Raw genomic sequence first — 18,821 nt, 5'->3', positions numbered from 1 at the left:
ACATCTGCCGAAGCAGTAGTATTTTCCAATACCTATTAAGATTTCCTTTCAGCATAGACACAAGGACAAAGCCAAAATTATGTTTTCCTGACTACAAGTCATGTTCCATTTCTTGGAACAGCCTGGTTTTGTTCATGTACAGTATTTATTTCACCCCTCTTCAAGAGAACTAGGCTATTTCACCAAGTAATTCAGTAAATACAAGTGGCTGGTTTATTTATTCATAACAAATCAGAACGAACAACTCAGAGGAACTGGACAGTCATTAACACATACTTATATAATTAGTATAATTGAAAGAATGTCTAAGACAACAAATTAGTTATCACAATTTTTTTTACTGAGCCAAAAGATCTAAACGAAAATTAATTGTACATTATTAGGAAAACATAGACATTACAAGAAATCTGTGCTGCATTTTAAAGGGAATAAAATGAACTGATCTGATTAGATACAGCAGCCTTACACCTAAGCACACTTGCAGGCTTGTACATTATTTTTGCATTTGTATGGCTGTTAAAGGCAGATGGCGTAGGTTAGGAGGTGTAGCACAAAACCATAACTTTACAATTTATTAATTTGGTTTAATCACCACCATGAAATGGTTAAAAAGGTTAACCAAAAAGCCAACTGAAAACTTTGTATCAGAGCAAGTAAATATGATCTTTAGCTTTTGTAACATTTAGAACGTTTTAGAATTTTAGACATTTTAGAAAAATGCATTTTACAAATTTTGAAAAGAAAGTCCGTTTTACTGTTCTGAATTATGGACAAAACTGGTTAATTAGTTAAATACCAGAATTTTGTACGGGATATGCAATTGGCTGCACTTACAATATGTCAATTTTTATTTTTCTTGCTTGGATCCTTCCAAATGCATATGCTTGAGGGAGAGAAATGCACTTTGCATGTTACCTTGTACTTAAATGGTGTGTTTAGATTCATATGCTAGGTCTGTACAATATTAGTTCGTACAACTGATTGCAATCTCCATTACAAGCTAGAAGGATTTGAAGCTAAGTAATGAAATATACAGAACAAATGTTGCTATGTTGGTGTCAAAGCTTTGTTAAGCCATGAAGTAGATGCTAGACTGTTGTATTAGATAAGGTATTGGATAACTTTGGCTTTGTAGCCAGTGATGTTGTGTTAAATCCTGTACTGTTGCTAAACTGAAGAGCTGATTTTCATACTCAGAACAATTCTCTAACCTGGACCTGAAAATAATCTCTGCTTTGCTCTCACACACAGCACCCACACAAACATGTACACACGCACAAGGACTTAAAGCTATCAAGTTACAACAATTTGAGTTTTTGTAATGCGAGGCTATTAACACACTAATAAACAAACTATATTTGTGTGTGTGTGTGTGTGTGTTTGTTTGTTTCTGCAATGAATTACCTGTAATGTACACGCCATTCAGCCAGGAAACCGTGGATGGAGTGATAAAGGGGGGAGAGAGAGAAGGTGGGGATGAGGTTGGAGGAGTAGGTGAGGAGGAGAGAGGAGGAAAAAGGTCAGAAAAAAGGGAGTTAGAGATAGTATTGGTGTTGACAAGAGATGAGAGCGAGGTGGAAGGAGAGAGAGAAGAAGAGGGAGAGTTGGAAAGAGAGCGAGAGGAAGAGGGAGAGGTGGAAGAACTCAGAAAAGAAGAGGGAAGGGAGGAAGTGGAGAGAAAAGAAGCGATAGATAGTGGACGAGAAGAAAAAGAAATAGTGGATGGGACTGAGGATGAGGGTGGAAGTAAGGGAGAAAAAAGAGTGGAAGACTCATCAGTGGGTTGGATAGTGGACTGAGAAGGAGAGGAAGAAGGAGAAAAAGTGTGAAGGAGAGATGAAAAAAGAGAATGTGAGGGTGAGGTAGAGGTAAAAGAAGGGGTGAACATAAGGTTGGAATCCTCTAGGTCTTAGGAGATGCACAGAAAATAAATTAAGATGTGTGGAGTAGGGGATGGGTTGATAGGTTGAGTGATATAAAAAGGAAAACAGTCAAGAAAAATGAAAAAAGTGAACAATCAGGGGCCATGCAAAAAGAGAAAAAAGGGAAAGAAAAAGGAACATAAATTCAGATAAAGGATGAAAGTAAAAGTTGAAAACAGAAAGAAAATAGCGTTCTATTGTCTGTGTCTTTCTCTCATATTTGTTCATTACCTTGTACCAGCAAGGTGTAGGATCCCTCATTCCAGCCAATTCCATTGTCTGCGTGACACAAGTAAACTCCATTATCGGATTTGTTGAGGGCCTCAAAGCGGAGGTATGCACCATCAGGCCTCACCTGTGGAGGGAACTCTGCATCTTTCTTTTGCCACACGAATGACAAGGGCCTGAAAGTGTGAGACAGAATCAGAATCAGAATCCAGTTTTTAATTTATCATGCAAGTTACACATACAATGAAATTTGTCTTGATGAGAGCATACTAATAGACAGCTAATAAAAAAATAGATATTGGAATAAGGTAACAAAATAAGTAGCATAAATAATGGGTATGATAGCGGTATTAAAAAGTAATACTGTAACTAGTACATTACTGTACCTCTCCCTCTAACCTTAACCATAACCTTCTGCATTATCAGCCCCTACCCCATCTAACCTGAACCACATCCTACTCATACACTGCAATGATACAGTAATAATCAATGCATTATTTTACAGATAATACATTTTGTGCTGAGTGGTGCAGAATGCCAATTATGAGAGAGAGAGAGAGAGAGAGAGAGAGAAATTATATTACAGCTGTTAGCAAAAAAAAATTATTTAAAATGTAAAGCACTGACTGATCAAGAAGAGTGGGCATCTCTTAATGATCAGACATTAATAGATGTCCACTCTCCTTGATCAGTCAATGTTTTACATTTTAAACAAATGTTTTTGTTAACACACAGAGTCAGTGTGTTACAATTTAATGGTGCTCCTTCTGGTCTCATTAATTCCACTAACTAAAAGTACACTACAGTGACATTAAGTCTACTGAATTATTTGTACCTTAAATCCACAGTACCTTATTATGGAAGGGCTAATACTACAATTATTATCTGATGACAGTTTTTAATAAGACAAATACTGATCTGCAATAGTGTAGGTGTGTACACTATTCTAAAACTGTCCAATAAATGTCTATGTGCACAAAATATTACGATTATTGTAAATACATGCAGCACCACTTACACTAACTGGAGAATGTGTGAGAAAAAACAACACTAAAGTACTGATAAATGCTAATGCTAAACAGAAGGCTTTGTGCATATCTGTACATACATATAAAACACATTAAAGCTAATAGACGCATATAAGGCCCATGATGTGCTAAGAGAATGTTAGTGAGGTTAAGTTTAAATTTGGGGAAGCTGTGACACTTTACATACACTCAACAGATCAAGAGATTAGGGCAAGGACTGCAGCTGAATTCAATTGCATGCATTTATAACACCTAGAGTGTGTGAGAGACTGAGAGAGATATAATACATCTTTCTGACTAATGGCTGATGGCTATAGAATAGAGAGTATAGAATAGCACACTGCTGCGCTAACAGGACACATATTTAGCAATGGCCTGTAATGCAATACACCAGCAGGTGAAGATATATATTTTTATTCTACTGAGAGCATGGTCAGGTTCACCTACAACAGCACTACCCAGCATCCTCCCCCACCTTAACCACGCCCTTTACATAAACATCTCTCAACTTTAACCCTATGCATAAGCTTCCTCTAACTTGAACCACACACTGTATGTAATCAACCCCTTTTACACTGACCACACCCTATATACAGTCTACCCTACATCTACCTCCATCCCTAAGCACACACTATACACAATCTACCCGACACCCCCAACTTAATTATGCACTATACATAATCTAACCCCTAACTGTCCCCAACCTAATTCACACACTGTATGTAAACAGCTCTTACCCTAACCATGCCCTATACATTATCTACCCCACCCTTAACCATGCCCTATACCTTATCTATCCTAACCTGATCACAATCTATACATAATCCACCCCAAAACCTAAATGTTACTGTAATCCACAACATGAACTCCACCCTATACATAATCTATCATTACAGCTCACTTTAACCTTAACTATATATTATATTTAAACTCCCCCTATACCTCACTTAACCTGGATCATACCCTAAACAAAACCTACAACTAACCACACCCACAACTGAACCACACACTGTATGTAATCTACCGTATGTAATTAACCAGCCTTGAACATAATATATCCCTACACAAATCCCTGTACATAAACTTTCTTAACCAGTCTAGGTTTCTGGACCTTTTGGAGTGCTGGATTGACTTATTTCATGAAGTTGACTAACTGAAATTTTTTTCTGCCTTTTCTGAAAGTTTAAAACACTGAACAAAGAATCAGAACAACTACAGCTGTAAAACCATGCCCTACACTGTGCTTCATCTGCTAAAGTGCTAAATTATGACCTTCAGACTTTGAGGGAGTGACGAGACAGACATCCTGTTGTCGGCTGGGGAAACAAGGTGAATCGTTAAAACTCAGCAGTTGAGAGAATAGCATCCCAGCTTGCTTCCCACTATGCATATTTGACGTCAGTTAATCAGACAATATCTAAAAATGTAAGCATATAATTTGCTGAGCTATAATTTTCTGCTGGCAATTAGGAAGATTATGCTTCTGAAAAAAGTAGAAGTAGAATGTTCTTTTGCAACTGCTTTGTTCTGGCTGAGCATCAGATGGCAGGGTTTAAGGATTCATTTCTAAATCATTCTCATTTTGCTCACTTTGGTATTCAAGTTTCATTTACTTATAAATAAAGAAGTAGAATAACACCTGAAATGGAGGAGAAATTACTAGAACCTCAAAATGACTGGAATCTCTAAATGAATGAATGAATGAATGAATGAATTAATAATACTCAAGTTTCAATCTTCTTTCATATTCTCATGTAGTTGTTTTGTTGATACAATCAAATAAAAATAATAAATTGGCAGATGTCTCTGAGAGTTTCAACATAAAAAAGGTGCATCAGTCAGTGTTACAATGGCCAGTTGTTCAGAACATAAAGCTGAATAAATGTCAACAACCTCAAGTACACAAATGAACATAACTAAACCACCTGGGTTTGTAATTAGTCTCATGTAGCTTAGTGTAAGTGGTGCTGCATGTATTTACAATAATTGTAATATTTTGTGCACATAGACATTTATTGGACAGTTTTAGAATAGTGTACACACCTACACTATTGCAGATCAGTATTTGGGAGGTCACAAGATGCTTATGTATTAAGGTCAACTCCATGTGTTAAACATGATGTATTAAAATTGATGTCAACATGATGTATTAAAACTGGAAGAATAACTGAACAAGATGCTAAAAGGAGCTACATGAGACTAATTACATGAATTTTCACATTATAAACAATATTATTTCTTTTACCTGCTCTCAAAGTCCCAAAAAACAGTTTTTAATAACCATAAAAAAGACCGATCTCAGAACCTCACCTTGGCATTTAGTTGGTATTTAGAATTTCCAATAGTGAGATCTCACTCTTTGTTTTGATTTTACTGTGCAGTGTAATGAGAATATAACTGCATCTTGCATTTAGTTGCAGCAGGATACCTTGGCAATAAAATGATAATGGAAACATTATGCTCTATTTATGCATATGTAACACAGGCATGTATAAAATGCATGAATTCTAAGTATGGTTTATTGACAAGGTGTTTGGAAGGAACCAATACCAGAATCTCAGACCAATACCAGACTACAATTTGACAGCAGATAAATATTAGCTGAATGCAAATTAAATTTCTCAAAATGTCATTTTTAATTGTAATTGCCGTATAAAACCATCCTGTTTAGCTGAAGATATAGTTGCCTACACTGGCATTAGGGTCCAATATTAAAAATCCACCATCCTGACCTGTCTTCAAAGCTAATAACAAAATGTTTTTGCTAATAGGTATTACATTATTTACATTAATAATAGGTATTGCATTATTTAAAACTGACATAAATCATTTTAGCAGTTTGACAATTCAACTATTTAAATACAAAAAGCATTACATGATAAGGACATCACAAGGACATGATATGATTCTCCAAATTATGAGACTACATGCAACTGATTCTGCTTTCCTCAGTGTGCCAAAATGATAAACTGCCTCAAGGACATGAAGTCCCTGAACTCCTATTAAGTTGGCATTCATACAAGCAGGATGCAACCTGACTAATTTAAAACCGTCTGGAAGCATTTATGTTACAGACAGAACTGTAAAATGGATTTAAATCCAATTTTACTGCAACAGAATGAAAATAAACCCTTTCATACCACCAATCAAGTGCCTTTAACTTCTTTTCAATACTTAACTATGGATATACTGTTTATCCATCCCATCCCTTTTGATCTCCTAACAGTAAAATTGTAAAAAAAATTTCTCATCTCTTTTATTTGCAATATACACAATATATATAGAAATAATGACAGAAAACACGTTCACATGCCTGGAGATCCACTTGGTGGCAGGGGTGTGTTCAAATACATCATGGAGGTCATGTGACAGGCACTAAAAACACCATTTTGTCATAAAGGCCAGTCATTTTTTTTTTACTTTCATTTTCTCCCAGGTAAAAGTGACATGAAGATAAATACAACTTTAATACAAATTATTAGTTTTTATATTAATTAGAGAAATTAACCCATACACTGCATAAGGGTTAAGAGTTTTTCAGACAGTTCTCTTTCCTTAACGAAATAGGGAAACTGCAGAGAGACAGACAGTGTGAGAAACAGAGCAAGGAGACAGCAAGAACAAAAGAATGTAAGAGGTGATTTGAGGAAGAGAAAGAGAGAAGAGAGATCAATAAGCTGACCAAGCTCAAGCTTCATCTATAATGAACAAATGTCAGCATGCAAGTAAATATGCATTTGACCATATTTGTGTGTGGGTGTGTGTGTGGGTGTGTGTTTGTGTGTGCATTCTTTGTGTGTGTGAGACTCTTACTCAGGGTTTCCGTTCCCCACGCAATGCAGAGAAAACCTCTCTCCCTCTCGAGGCAGGTCGCTCTCTGGCTTAATCAAGACACTTGGGGAGACTTGGGAAAAGAGACACACACACACACACAGCATTTACACACTTGGCCTTAGTGCTCATGTCTGTACCCAAGACTAATTGTGGGACAACCACTTTCAGGATATTGATTCCTTGGACTACAATGGGTTCAAAAACCCTCAAACATGCAAGAGTGAAAATGCCCTTTTACATGTAGTTACATGCATGTGTGTTAAGTAACCAATGCTACAGGACCTGCGTATGATTTCTTGATTGCCCACAATAAAATGCACATTGAGTTTATGCACATGCATCCTCCGTCGCACTTCCACACATTACACAAGTGTCGCATTAAATTGTGCAATGCTGTGCCACAGCTATAATGTGTGTATGTGTCTTACACAGCACGCTCAAAGGCTGTTCTGTCCTTTTCTCGCCATTAGTGATGGATGGATGGTCCACAGCACAGCCGATCATGGCATTGTTATCGCTCCTGGTCACCGGCAGCGTGAGCACACTTGTCACTGTGTATGTTGGCTCATTGGGGTTTGACTCCACCACATTGGGACGGGCTTAATGTAATAATAATAATAATAAAAAAAATTAAAAACAATGGCAGATAGGTCATAAGTAGCTCAGGTATGATGATCCACCCAAGATAACATTTTGTGAAGACTGTTACTATGAAGTAAAAACACACATTATTTGTAGCTGCATGCTGTCGACTATGAATTATAAATTTTGAAAACTTAACAAACTGTGATTAACTTCCCATTTACTGGATACATATAAATAAATTAATTGATCTAGTTGTATTTTACACTTTCAACACACATATATAATTACAGCATCTAGACCCTTATCCAGAGTGACTTACATTTATCACATTTTATACAACTGAACAATTGAAGGTTAAGGGCTTTGCACAAGGGCAGAGCAGTGGCAGTTAGGCAGTTCTGGGATTTGAAAGCACGACCTTCTGATGAGAAGTTCAGTGTCTTAACCACTGAACTACCTCAAATATTTACATTTTGCATGGCAACATTTTGGATATAACAAGGAGCCACAGTGACTAGTCAGTTCCAAACTTTATTTTTAAGCCATGCCCACACCAAAGTATTTGTGTTTCCATGCAGGTATATGTGTAAGTATGTGAGTGGGTGTATGTGTGTGTGTACCCTCCAGCTTTTCCTGTCCTTTATACCAGTACAGCTGAGCAGGAGGTTTGCTACCCGTGCTGGTGCAGGTAAGTGTCACACTCCCTCCTTCCTGCACTGGATCCTCGAAACCTGTTATTACTGGCTTCCCGGGTACACCTGAGTAAAAAAGAAACATGGAGAGAAACAAAGAAAGTAAAGAAAAAGAATAGAGAAAGACAGGGAATAGGGGAAAGATGAGACATAGGTACAGTGAACCAGACAGAACAATGAGACAGTGAGAGTGAAAAGAGATTGACAGTTGCCAGTCAGACACATAAGCCCTAACGAAAACTTAATATACTTTTCCAGATCTTCAGCACCTGGAAGAGTAGCTGTGGCTGACATATACAACATACACGTACCCTGTACACACACATACACACATGCACATGCACAAACACATACCGAGTACAGTAACAGTTGCTCGTGCAATCCGTACAGGCATGGTGAAGATGGAGCAGGTGTATTCTCCATCATCTGACAGCTGCACGTTCGAAATGGTGATTGACAGCTCTGTGGGTGTGGACTTATGGAGCTGGATACGGTGATCTCTCAAAGCTGGGAATGAAAGCAAAAAGGCAAGAAAGCAAGAAAGAAAGAAAGAAAGAAAAGAAAGAAAGAAGGCTTAATTTCCTATTGCATATCCACAGGACCTTGAGTTTATAGACTGTGGTTCTCAGTTACAATGATAAGCACAGAGAGAGAGATAACAAAATATTTGCATATTTTGCATATTTCCTACAATGAACGTGTTTTTGTGTAAGGAGATGCTTTTAAATTCCACAAGAATAAGAAAACATAAAAAATGCAGCTTAAAAAAAACAAAAACAAAAACAAAAGAGCCAAGAGGTTTCCTTTGGTTACTGAGGTCGCAGTGTGTGTATTCTTCATGGTTTATCAGTAAATGAAGGTCAGTTAATTTGTCTCCATTAGGTACCATTTTCCTCAGACCTTGACTCTGTTTCATCTCCTCTCCCTTTTTGTCTGTCTCCTCTCTTTCTTTCTCTCTCTCTCTCTCTCTCTCTCATATCTCTTTAGTTAACCCTACTGAAAATCTAAAGAAATACAGCAGTGGCAATGTGTGCTTTCTGAAAAACATGATTGCCAGTTATGAGACACTGTAAAAAATTCATTTAGTACTCACATCTATTCTGTAGTTTGTCATTTTACTTTAACTAAAATTCTACCCTCCTTCATTTTTGTAGAAACCCCAGCATGGAGTGGTCTCAAATGATTTCAGCAGCAGTATCAGTCAGCCAATCAATTTTAACATATTTGTGCTAGTTACATACAGAATGTAACTGTGGCTCTACGAATAACCAGATAACTGCGAGGGGTAGTTAACATTTCACCTCATTTCGGTTCAGCATTATTCATTGTGGGCTCATAATGGAAGGTATTACAAGAGACCAGTACAAGGGTGAGATCCCATGCCTTGCTGCCTTTAGAAAGGTTATGACAAGTTTATGAGCCTTCAGTGAGATGCCATCCATGGCGTTGTGACGTGCTGCAATGGCCACCACATACAGTTTAAGTGTAGATGGGGTCTTTCCACTGTCTAGAAATCTAGGCTAGTACTCTAAGAACCAGGCAATTGGCTAGATCCAGATGTTGGGGGCAAATTGGAACAATTTCCACCTGAAAGCCATGCACTAGAGGCTTTAGCATTCAGGAGAGTCCCAAGGGCTGCTGGGTCGAAATCCTCAACCTGCACTTTACTTCATTTATCTGATGAGATGTTCTAACTTCTAGTGAGAGCTACAGGGCCACAAGCAGGATGCTAGTAGAGACTTATTCAAATTTGTTTCGAGATTCTGGAGAAGCCTGTTCACTCTCAGACTGGAAATGTCTCCCAGATGCAGCTATAGACATAGCACCCCCAAGCTCCTCGAATAATCCTTCAACATGGCTTGTTATTCAGAGCTGAAGCTGCATAAAGTGGAGCTCAGCTCAAGCATGCATTATGGGGAGGACACTAGAACATACTAGAAAAATGTTGCTTGTCTTCAGAAGAAGGTTTGATGTGGAAGCTGGGAAGGGAACCACCAAGAATGAAAAAAGATCACAGCAAGGAGAATAGTTAGTAGCTAGTGGAGCTAAGATAGTAGTGGAGCTATGAGCAGCATAGCATTGATGTGCTACATTGATGTGCTAGCAGCACTTAGCCACAAACCCCTTGGCTGGTTAGACAGGAAGGCATGTGGAAGGATCTTAGGGAAAATGAAGGTTGTCCATGAGAGACCTTACACCAGCCAAAATATTATGCATTACTGGTAACAATCTCAAAAGTTGCAACAGGCAGGGGAGACCTACTCAACCGTATTAGCCATGCTTGACCACAGGCTAACTAGTCAGGAGACTGCAGTGGCTGTGGGACTGAGCCGAAGTGCCAAGGGGAGCCATACACTGTGGAGATATGGAGGAAATGTACAGTCAGGCCCATAAATATTTTTACATTGGCAAAGTTATTGTTATTTTAGTTGTCTACCAGAGCATATAGGAGTGAAATCAAATAATGAATATGAGCTCAAAGTGTTTAATACTTCGTTGCCAATCCTTTGCAGTCAATGACTGCCTGAAGTCTGGAACCCACAGATATCACCAGACACTGAGTTTCTTCCCTGGTGATGCTCTGCCAGGCCTTTACTGCAGCTGATAATGCATGTTCAATTTTATTCAAGCCAGGTGATTGACTTGGCCAGTGCAGAACATCCATCTATACTGTGAAGCACTGTCCAATTTTGAAGCATTTTGAACCAGTTTTGAAGCATTAATGATAGCTTGCTTCACTGGCAGTCACAGCTTTTTGGACTTAAGAGTTAACAGCAACAGATTCCAAATGCAAATGCCACACTTGAAATCAACTCTTAACCTTTTATCTGCTTACTTTTAAGTGAAATAATAAGGGAATAACACACAACTGGCCATGGAACAGCTGAGCAACCAATTGTCAAATTACTTTAAAAAGAGAGGAACCACATATAAAAAGTCTGTAATTCCAACACCAGTCATCGTAATGTTGCACTGGTTGAGGCTAGTGCAATGTTTCTTACTTGCATGCAGGGGGATTCTGAATATTCGATTCAGTACTAGTACTGATGTGCATTAACAGGCACTTCTTGTGGTTCTCTTTTCAGGTAAGCTATGCCCTACTTAAGGTATAGTATGATATATTGTTAATGGGAATAATATACACCCACCAAACACTTTATTAGGAACACCTGTACACCTACAGATTCATGCAATTATCTAATCAGCCAATTGTGTGGCAGCAGTGCAATACATAAAATCAAGCAGATACGGGCTGTCAGCTTTGGGTAATGTTCACATCAACCATCAGAATGGGGAAAAAATGTGATCTCAGTGACTTTGACTTTGGCATGATTGCTGGTGCCAGACAGGCTGGATTGAATATTTCTATAACTGCTGATCTCCTGGGATTTTCACTCACAACATTCTCCAGAGTTTACTCAGAATGGTGCAATAAAGAATAAACATCCAGTGAGTGGCAGTTCTGCAGACAGAAACACCTTGTTAATGAGAGAGGTCAACGGAGAATGGCCAGACTGGTTCGATCTGACAGAAAGGCTAGACTAACTCAGATAACCACTCTGTACAATTGCGGTGAGCAGAAAAGCATCTCAGAATGCACAACACATTGAATCTTGAGACTGATTGGCTACAACAGCAGAAGACCACATCAGGTTCCACTTCTGTCAGCCAAGAACAGAAAGCTGAGGCTGCAATGGGCACAAGCTCACCAAAACTGGACAGAGTGAAGACTGGAAAAATGTAGCCTGGTCTGATGAATCTCAAATTTGCTGAGGCACACGGATGGTCAAGTCAGAATTTGGTGACAACAGCATAAATGTTTATGTTAAACATGTTAATAAATATAAATAATGTTTATGTTATAAATAATGTTTATGTTAAATGCCACAGAGTTGCTGCACAGTTCTAAAATTATTAGCTCAGAAAGTATAATAAAATCAAAAATCGGAAATTATAATTTACCACGGTCATAATGGCTGCCCTATATTTTCTCCTGGCTATTTACTATACTATTTCCTATGCTATACTACATTTTACTCTGCCATTGTAATAATTTAATAGCACATGTTACTCTGCCTTTGCACATGACTGTTTCATTTACCTTATTACATTACAGCATCATCTCAACCATTCATGTCCAAATATGTTTGTTGATGTCTAATAAGTGTTCATACTGTCAGTGTGTAACTCAGAGCCTTGTTACAAGCATTTCAATGGCCAGTGTACCCAGTGTACATAATAAATGTCAGTGCAAATGACAAATAAACAGCTCTTGACTCTTGACACTTCACTACTGCTATAGGCTATAATAAATGTCAGTATTACATAGGTGCGTTAGGACATTACAACAATATAAAAAGAGTTACATCTCTCAGTGTCTTAATGTGTATTATTCTGATACCAGGTCTGATAGTTGATAGTAAAGTTAACATGATTATCAGGGATGATTACATGTTTTTTCAATTTAATATTTATTCCAAAAATCTGTATAATTTTCAAGGTGAAATAAATAAGCAAGTAAGTAAATAAGTATGCGGGTAAGTAATCAAACAGAAATAAAAATAAATATAATAAATATAATAAATTTATTTTGTCACAACACACAGTATATATAATTATTTATATATATAATTATCTCTTTAATTTAATCGGAAATGTCCCTCCACACACTCTCAGAAAAAGAGGGTTCTTCAAGGGTTTGTTGGATTAAAATTGTAAAAAAATTGTTCTACTTGGTACTTTTTTAGATAGGGAAATAGACTATGTAGGTCTCTATATAGGTCTCTACATAAGATAAACAAAGGATTAACCCTTAAGATTTTATATTTGATATAGAGTGATATAAACAGAGTGATATAAACAGTGAAACATCCCAGAGTAGTTATAGGAAATATAAGCACTCTTGGAACGATGCTCGTTTTAGGGAAAAAAAGAAAAAGGGAAAAAAAGAAAAAGAGAAAAACTTACAATAACCCATCTTTAATGGGAATGTACACATCATTGTTAGCTAGCTAGATAGCTAGCTGAAGAGTTATCAGTGAGTGTGGCTTCTTGGGGATCTATTTCCATTCCCAGAGCAAAAATAAACAAATTATTTGGCCAAATTGTGTCCGAAAAATCAGTTACTCAATATTAATTTCTTATAAAACTATTGTATAAAAGCAATATCTTAGTGGCAAGCTTGCTGTTCTAAGAAGTTAAGTGTATTCATAGATAAGTGTGTGTGTGTGTGTTTATTTTTCCTTCTTCATTTATTCGTTCATTCTTTCTCATTCTTCTTCAATTGAGATATTTCTGTCTATCTCGATTTCTCTGAGGTTTAAAATCACACACCCATCCATTTCTACTTGGGTTTACCCATCCATTCTTCCATTTATCTGACCACTCATCCATCCATGCACTTCTCTCCACCCACCAGAACTTGTGTCTCTCACCTCTTTTAGCTCCAAAGTAGAGCGTCTGTTGTGCAGTGTTGGACCACTGGAGGGAGGAATTATCAGTCTCAGCCACACGGCATGTCAGAGTCACCGTACCTCCCTCAGCCACTGTCTCGTCTGAGGTCACTGGCTGGAAAGGATCTTCATCAACATCTACGGCATCACAAAACACCATAGCATTGTATCATCACCATATCATCACCACTATAAAGAGAGTCAAGTATTAAGATCGAAAGCTGAGAAAACATTTTGTGGTTGAAATACAGAGAAAAACTGAAGAAAAATGTTAGGGTGAGCTGACACAATGTCAGCAATGATGAACTGGCATGCAAACACACTAAATCTTTGTGAGATGTCTCCTCTGCCTTGTATAGAAACTCAGTTTGAAACAGCATGCAGAACAAAACACACAGCAGAGCTCATTTGTGTAGTGGTTGCATTCACCCATTCCCACAGAGCCCGATTTCAATTGTCAATATAGATAGATAGAGCCAAAAAATAGTTGTGAATGCTTGAAACCACTGCTGAACCACTGCGCAACTGCAACTGGGCTCTGATTTCAAGCACACAAAGTTTATGCTCTCCTGCAATTTTTGTTATTGTGTGTGTTGTGAGTGTGTGTTTTGTATATATTGCACATGGCCATAACACACACACAAATACAATCACATACAAATAGATCTGTTAGTCTAGAAAGGAGTCTCTAAGAGTCTATATGCACACAGCAATGTGTGTGTGTTCGTGTGTATATGTGTGAATGATTTTGTGCATATGATTGGTGTCTCTGTCTGTGTGCCTAAACAAACAGATATTTACTTCAGCATTAAGCATGTGTGTAGATTTTCATAGACTATTTCTAGATGTTGTGTGTCCATGTGTGTGCAAATGATCTGTTTACATGGCACATATGTGTCTAAAAACAAAAGTTGTGACCATTGCACTAAGGCAATTTCTCTCTAGCCTCAGGTATTTTAACCAGCGTTATTCAGCCTGCGATCGATAACATTTTGTGGATCCTAAAGCTTCACAAAAGTTGCCAAAATGCTGATTAAACACCAGATTAACGCTGAACAATCATCATTTATGGTCTGGCTGAACTACACTTATATGCTGTACCATCACTGTTCTGTTGATACACATTGAGATTTTTGCACACAAAATTTTCCCCTGATGCCCATGTTTTGTGGAATTCTCAAGGGTTCGAAACAAGACATGTCTTTGCTGATTTTGCAGATAATTAATAATATGCATAAGCATTACATGATATTATAATACTGTACAGGAACATTTCTATTCCCCAAGCAATATCATCTTACCCTAATAGGTATAACATTGGCATACAACAGCCCAATTATGTATTGCTCCCTTAGCCTAGCTTCAGCGGATATAATTAAACAATATCCCATGAGCAAGAGCGCGGTTATACTGAATATCGGCATGACGTATAACCACACTCTTGCTCATGAGGTATTGCTTTTATACAACAGTTCTATAAACAAGAAATTAATATTGAGTAACTGATATTTTGGTCACAATATGACCAAATGTTCTGTTTATTTTTGCTCTACTAGCAGAAATAGATCCCAAAGAAGCCACACTCACTTTATATCATGTCGGCTAGCTGGCTAGCTACCTCACATTAATTTGTACATTCCTGTTAAAGTTTCTTCTGGTAAAACTGGTGTCCCTTCTTCCTTTTCATCTTCATTTGACAAGCTTTCATATTTTAAGTCAAAAGTTATATTCCTGAAAAGTATCGCTTGCCATGTCCACTGACGATGTCACTAACACTACTGTAGTCACCGTTTTGAACTAGGAAGTGTAATTTAATGTGCAAACACACACTCTGTGTTTGCACATTATATCACTCTGCTCATCCGTGCAAAGATCTTTTTTCACCCTTAATGTGATATACCAATCAAGAAAATTCAGGTGAAATACACATAGAAAAGTTTTAGGGGAAAAAAAAGAAAAAGAGAAAAACTTACAATAACCCATCTTTAATGGGAGTGTACACATCACTGGTAGCTAGCTAGATAGCTAGCTGAAGAGTTATCAGTGAGTGTGGCTTTTTGGGGATCTATTTCCATTCCCAGAGTAAAAATAAACAAATAATTTGGCCATATTGTGTCCTAAATATCAGTTACTCAATATTAATTTCTTATAAAACTATTGTATAAAAGCAATATCATAGTGGCAAGCTTGCTGTTATACTGAATATTGGCCGATATTCAGTATAACCATACTCCTGCTTGTGCGATCTTGCTTAATTGACATGAGTTTGAATGTGATTGGTTAATTCTGAGCACATTCACACGCCCATTATAAAATAGTGTGTGCACTTATGGAACCAGGTAAGATGATTTATCTTGGTTTCATTTATTTGACATCACAAAAACCTGCAATTTTGTCAGGGATGTGTAGACTTTTAATATCCACTGTAATTAAATAAGGTTAAGGAATTATAATAATTATTTTATATCAGCCTTTATTCAGAACTGATTTATGTTGTGCTAGAGTCTAACAGTTGTCTTTGTTGTGTTTCTCAGTAAATAACTCAGCTATTTACTAAACTGGTGAGACCAGCTAGTGTAAAATTAATCCTGTTGAATTATCAAGTTTAATAATAGCCAGAAAGGCTACATTTGCAACACTTAACATCCCTAACTTCACTCTGTGGCAGCACATGCACATTGTACACTAGTGCCCAAGCCCTTTGGTGGGTGCTTCTGAATTTTAGTTACTGCTGTTGCTCCTAATTTTCTGAAATACGAACACAAAATCTAATTTTAAACCTTAAAATTATTTAGCAACAGAAAATTGCATACCAATATAACAAGTCAGTGCTTTATTTAAAAAATATAATTTTTTTTAAATGAGCTAAAAAGGTTTGTTTTTACCTTTAGTATATGTTGCATATAATATATGTTACTTATGTGAAAGCAGGAAATGCTCAAAACAGGCAAATCATGGAGGAAGCCTTTGCAGAATCCAGCACACAACACTTTGATTTTTATGGCTATATTTTTTGTTACATTATATGTTGGATGTAATGTAGCTATTTATCTTAATACTATTTGATGCATTTCAAAGCAAATTTCTTTGCAGATATCTGTTCCCAGTCTGTCCCTGACTAAAGAAATAAACTTCCTATCCACTACTCTGACAAATAGTGCTTTAGGACTTCTAAAGACAACAGTTTTGGCAAAAAAGAGAACTTCTTCAGCATTAGTTATGGGGGAAAAAACAACTGGCAGATTTAAAGTGCACTTGTTTCAGGCTCAAAGTCACCTTATACTTCAATAGCATTCATAAAAAAAGAAAGAAGTGCGGTTGATAAGAGGACAGCCGGTAGTGTTAGAGAAGATATGTCCGATGTCTTAAAAGAAGAAAGAGAAGAGGGAGATACGGTGAAACAGTGTTTCAGACTCTTGTCACCAGCAAATAGACCCGATCTCTCACCAAATGGTCTTAGACTGGTCTTAGAGAAAAACTGAGCAACAACTAAGAACCTGAGTGTGTGATCTGCAGTTTATTGTTGAAAATGGGTTCGTGAGTTAGAATGTATGAGAGAACTTGAGTGTGTGATCTGTAGTGTATTTGAGAACCTGAGTGTGTGAACTACAGTATATTTGAGAACCTGAGTGAGTGAGGTGGAGTGTAGGGGAGAACCTGAGTGTGTACTCTGGGGTGTATTAGAGAAACTAAGTGAGTGAGCTAGAGTATATTGGAGTACCTGAGTGTGTGAGCTGGGGTTTATTGAAGAACCTGAGTGTGTGAGCTGGGGTGTATTGGAGAAGCTGAGTGTGTGAACGTGAATGTATTGGGGAACTTGAGTATGTGAGTTGGAATGTATTGGAGAATCTGAGTGTGTGAGCTTGAATGTATTGGAGAACTTGAGTGTGCGAGCAGGGGTGTATTGGAGGATCTGAGTGTGTGAGCTGGAATGTACTGGAGAAGCTGAATGTGTGAACTTGGGTGTACTGGAGAACCTGAGTGTATGGGTTAGGGTGTATTGGAGGACCTGAGTGTGTAAGCTGGGGTGTATTGGAGAACCTGAGAGTGTGAACTGGAATGTAATAGAGAACCTGAGTGTGGGAGCTGGGTGTATTGGAGAACCTTAGTGTGCAAGCTGGAATGTATTGGAGAACCTGAGTGTGTGAGCTGGATTGTATGGGAGAAACTGAGTATGTGAGATGGAATGTATTGGAGAACCTGAGTATGTACACTGGGGTGTATTGGAGAACCTGATTGTGTAAGCTAGAGTAAACTGGAGAAACTATGTGTATGAACTGAGGTGTATTGGAAAACCTGAGTGTGTGACCTGGAATATATTGTAGAATCTGTGTGTGGAATATATTGTAGAATCAGCCAATCATGTAATGCATCATGCAGATACCTGTAAAGAGCTTCAGTTAACGTTCACATCAAACATCAGAATGGGGAAAAAATGTGTCTTCAGTGACTTTGATCATGGCATGGATGTTGGTACCAGAAGGGCTGGTTTCAGTATTTCATAAACTTTTATTCTCCTGAGATTTTCATATACAACAATCTCTATAGTTTACACAGAATGGTGCCAAAAACAAAAAACACTGAGTGAGCAGAGAGTGCTGATAAGAGAGGTCAGAAAAAAATGGCCAGATCACCCAAACTGGACAGATGAAATTTAGAGGGAAAAAATCACCTCATCTTTTTCCATTCTTCAGCTGTCCAGTTTCGGTGAGTCTGTACCCATGATAGACTCAGAGTCTTGTTCTTGGCTGACAGGAGTGGAACCTGATGTGGTTTTCTGCTATTGTAGCCCATACACCTCAAGAATTGATGTGTTGTGCTTTCTGAGATGCTTTTCAGCTCACCTCGGTTGTAAAGAGTGTTTATTTGAGTTACTACCAACTGACTGTAAGTTCAGAGCAATCTGATCTCTCTCATCAACAAGGTGTTTCAGCCTGCAAACCCTCTGCACACAGGATGTTTTTTTGCACCATTCTGTGTAAACTCTTGAGACTGTTGTGTGTGAAAATCCCAAGAGTTCAGCTATTTCTTAAATACTCAAACCAGCCCATCGGGCACCAACAATTATGACATGGTTAA

The 18,821-nt window shown here is 37.7% G+C and overlaps 1 protein-coding gene across 4 annotated transcripts in view; it reads right to left on the bottom strand.

The window, feature by feature from the left end:
• The window catches only part of cadm3 (cell adhesion molecule 3), a 93,613-nt gene that overhangs the window by 15,784 nt on the left and 59,008 nt on the right, over nt 1–18,821 (bottom strand). For all 4 annotated transcript variants that reach the window (XM_053227534.1, XM_026925462.3, XM_053227536.1 and 1 more), the window contains exons 3-8: nt 13,725–13,880; nt 8,644–8,796; nt 8,218–8,355; nt 7,441–7,611; nt 6,992–7,082; nt 2,154–2,326 (exon numbers count right to left, since the gene is read on the bottom strand). In XM_053227534.1, the coding sequence (XP_053083509.1) occupies nt 2,154–2,326; nt 6,992–7,082; nt 7,441–7,611; nt 8,218–8,355; nt 8,644–8,796; nt 13,725–13,880 (882 nt within the window). The remainder of the gene's footprint in view (nt 1–2,153; nt 2,327–6,991; nt 7,083–7,440; nt 7,612–8,217; nt 8,356–8,643; nt 8,797–13,724; nt 13,881–18,821) is intronic.

Source organism: Pangasianodon hypophthalmus, chromosome 21 (assembly GCF_027358585.1).
Source record: "Pangasianodon hypophthalmus isolate fPanHyp1 chromosome 21, fPanHyp1.pri, whole genome shotgun sequence".
Classification (NCBI taxonomy): domain Eukaryota; kingdom Metazoa; phylum Chordata; class Actinopteri; order Siluriformes; family Pangasiidae; genus Pangasianodon; species Pangasianodon hypophthalmus.
The sequence above is the reverse complement of the archived record's forward strand: the minus strand, read 5'-3'. Positions and strand labels throughout refer to the sequence as shown.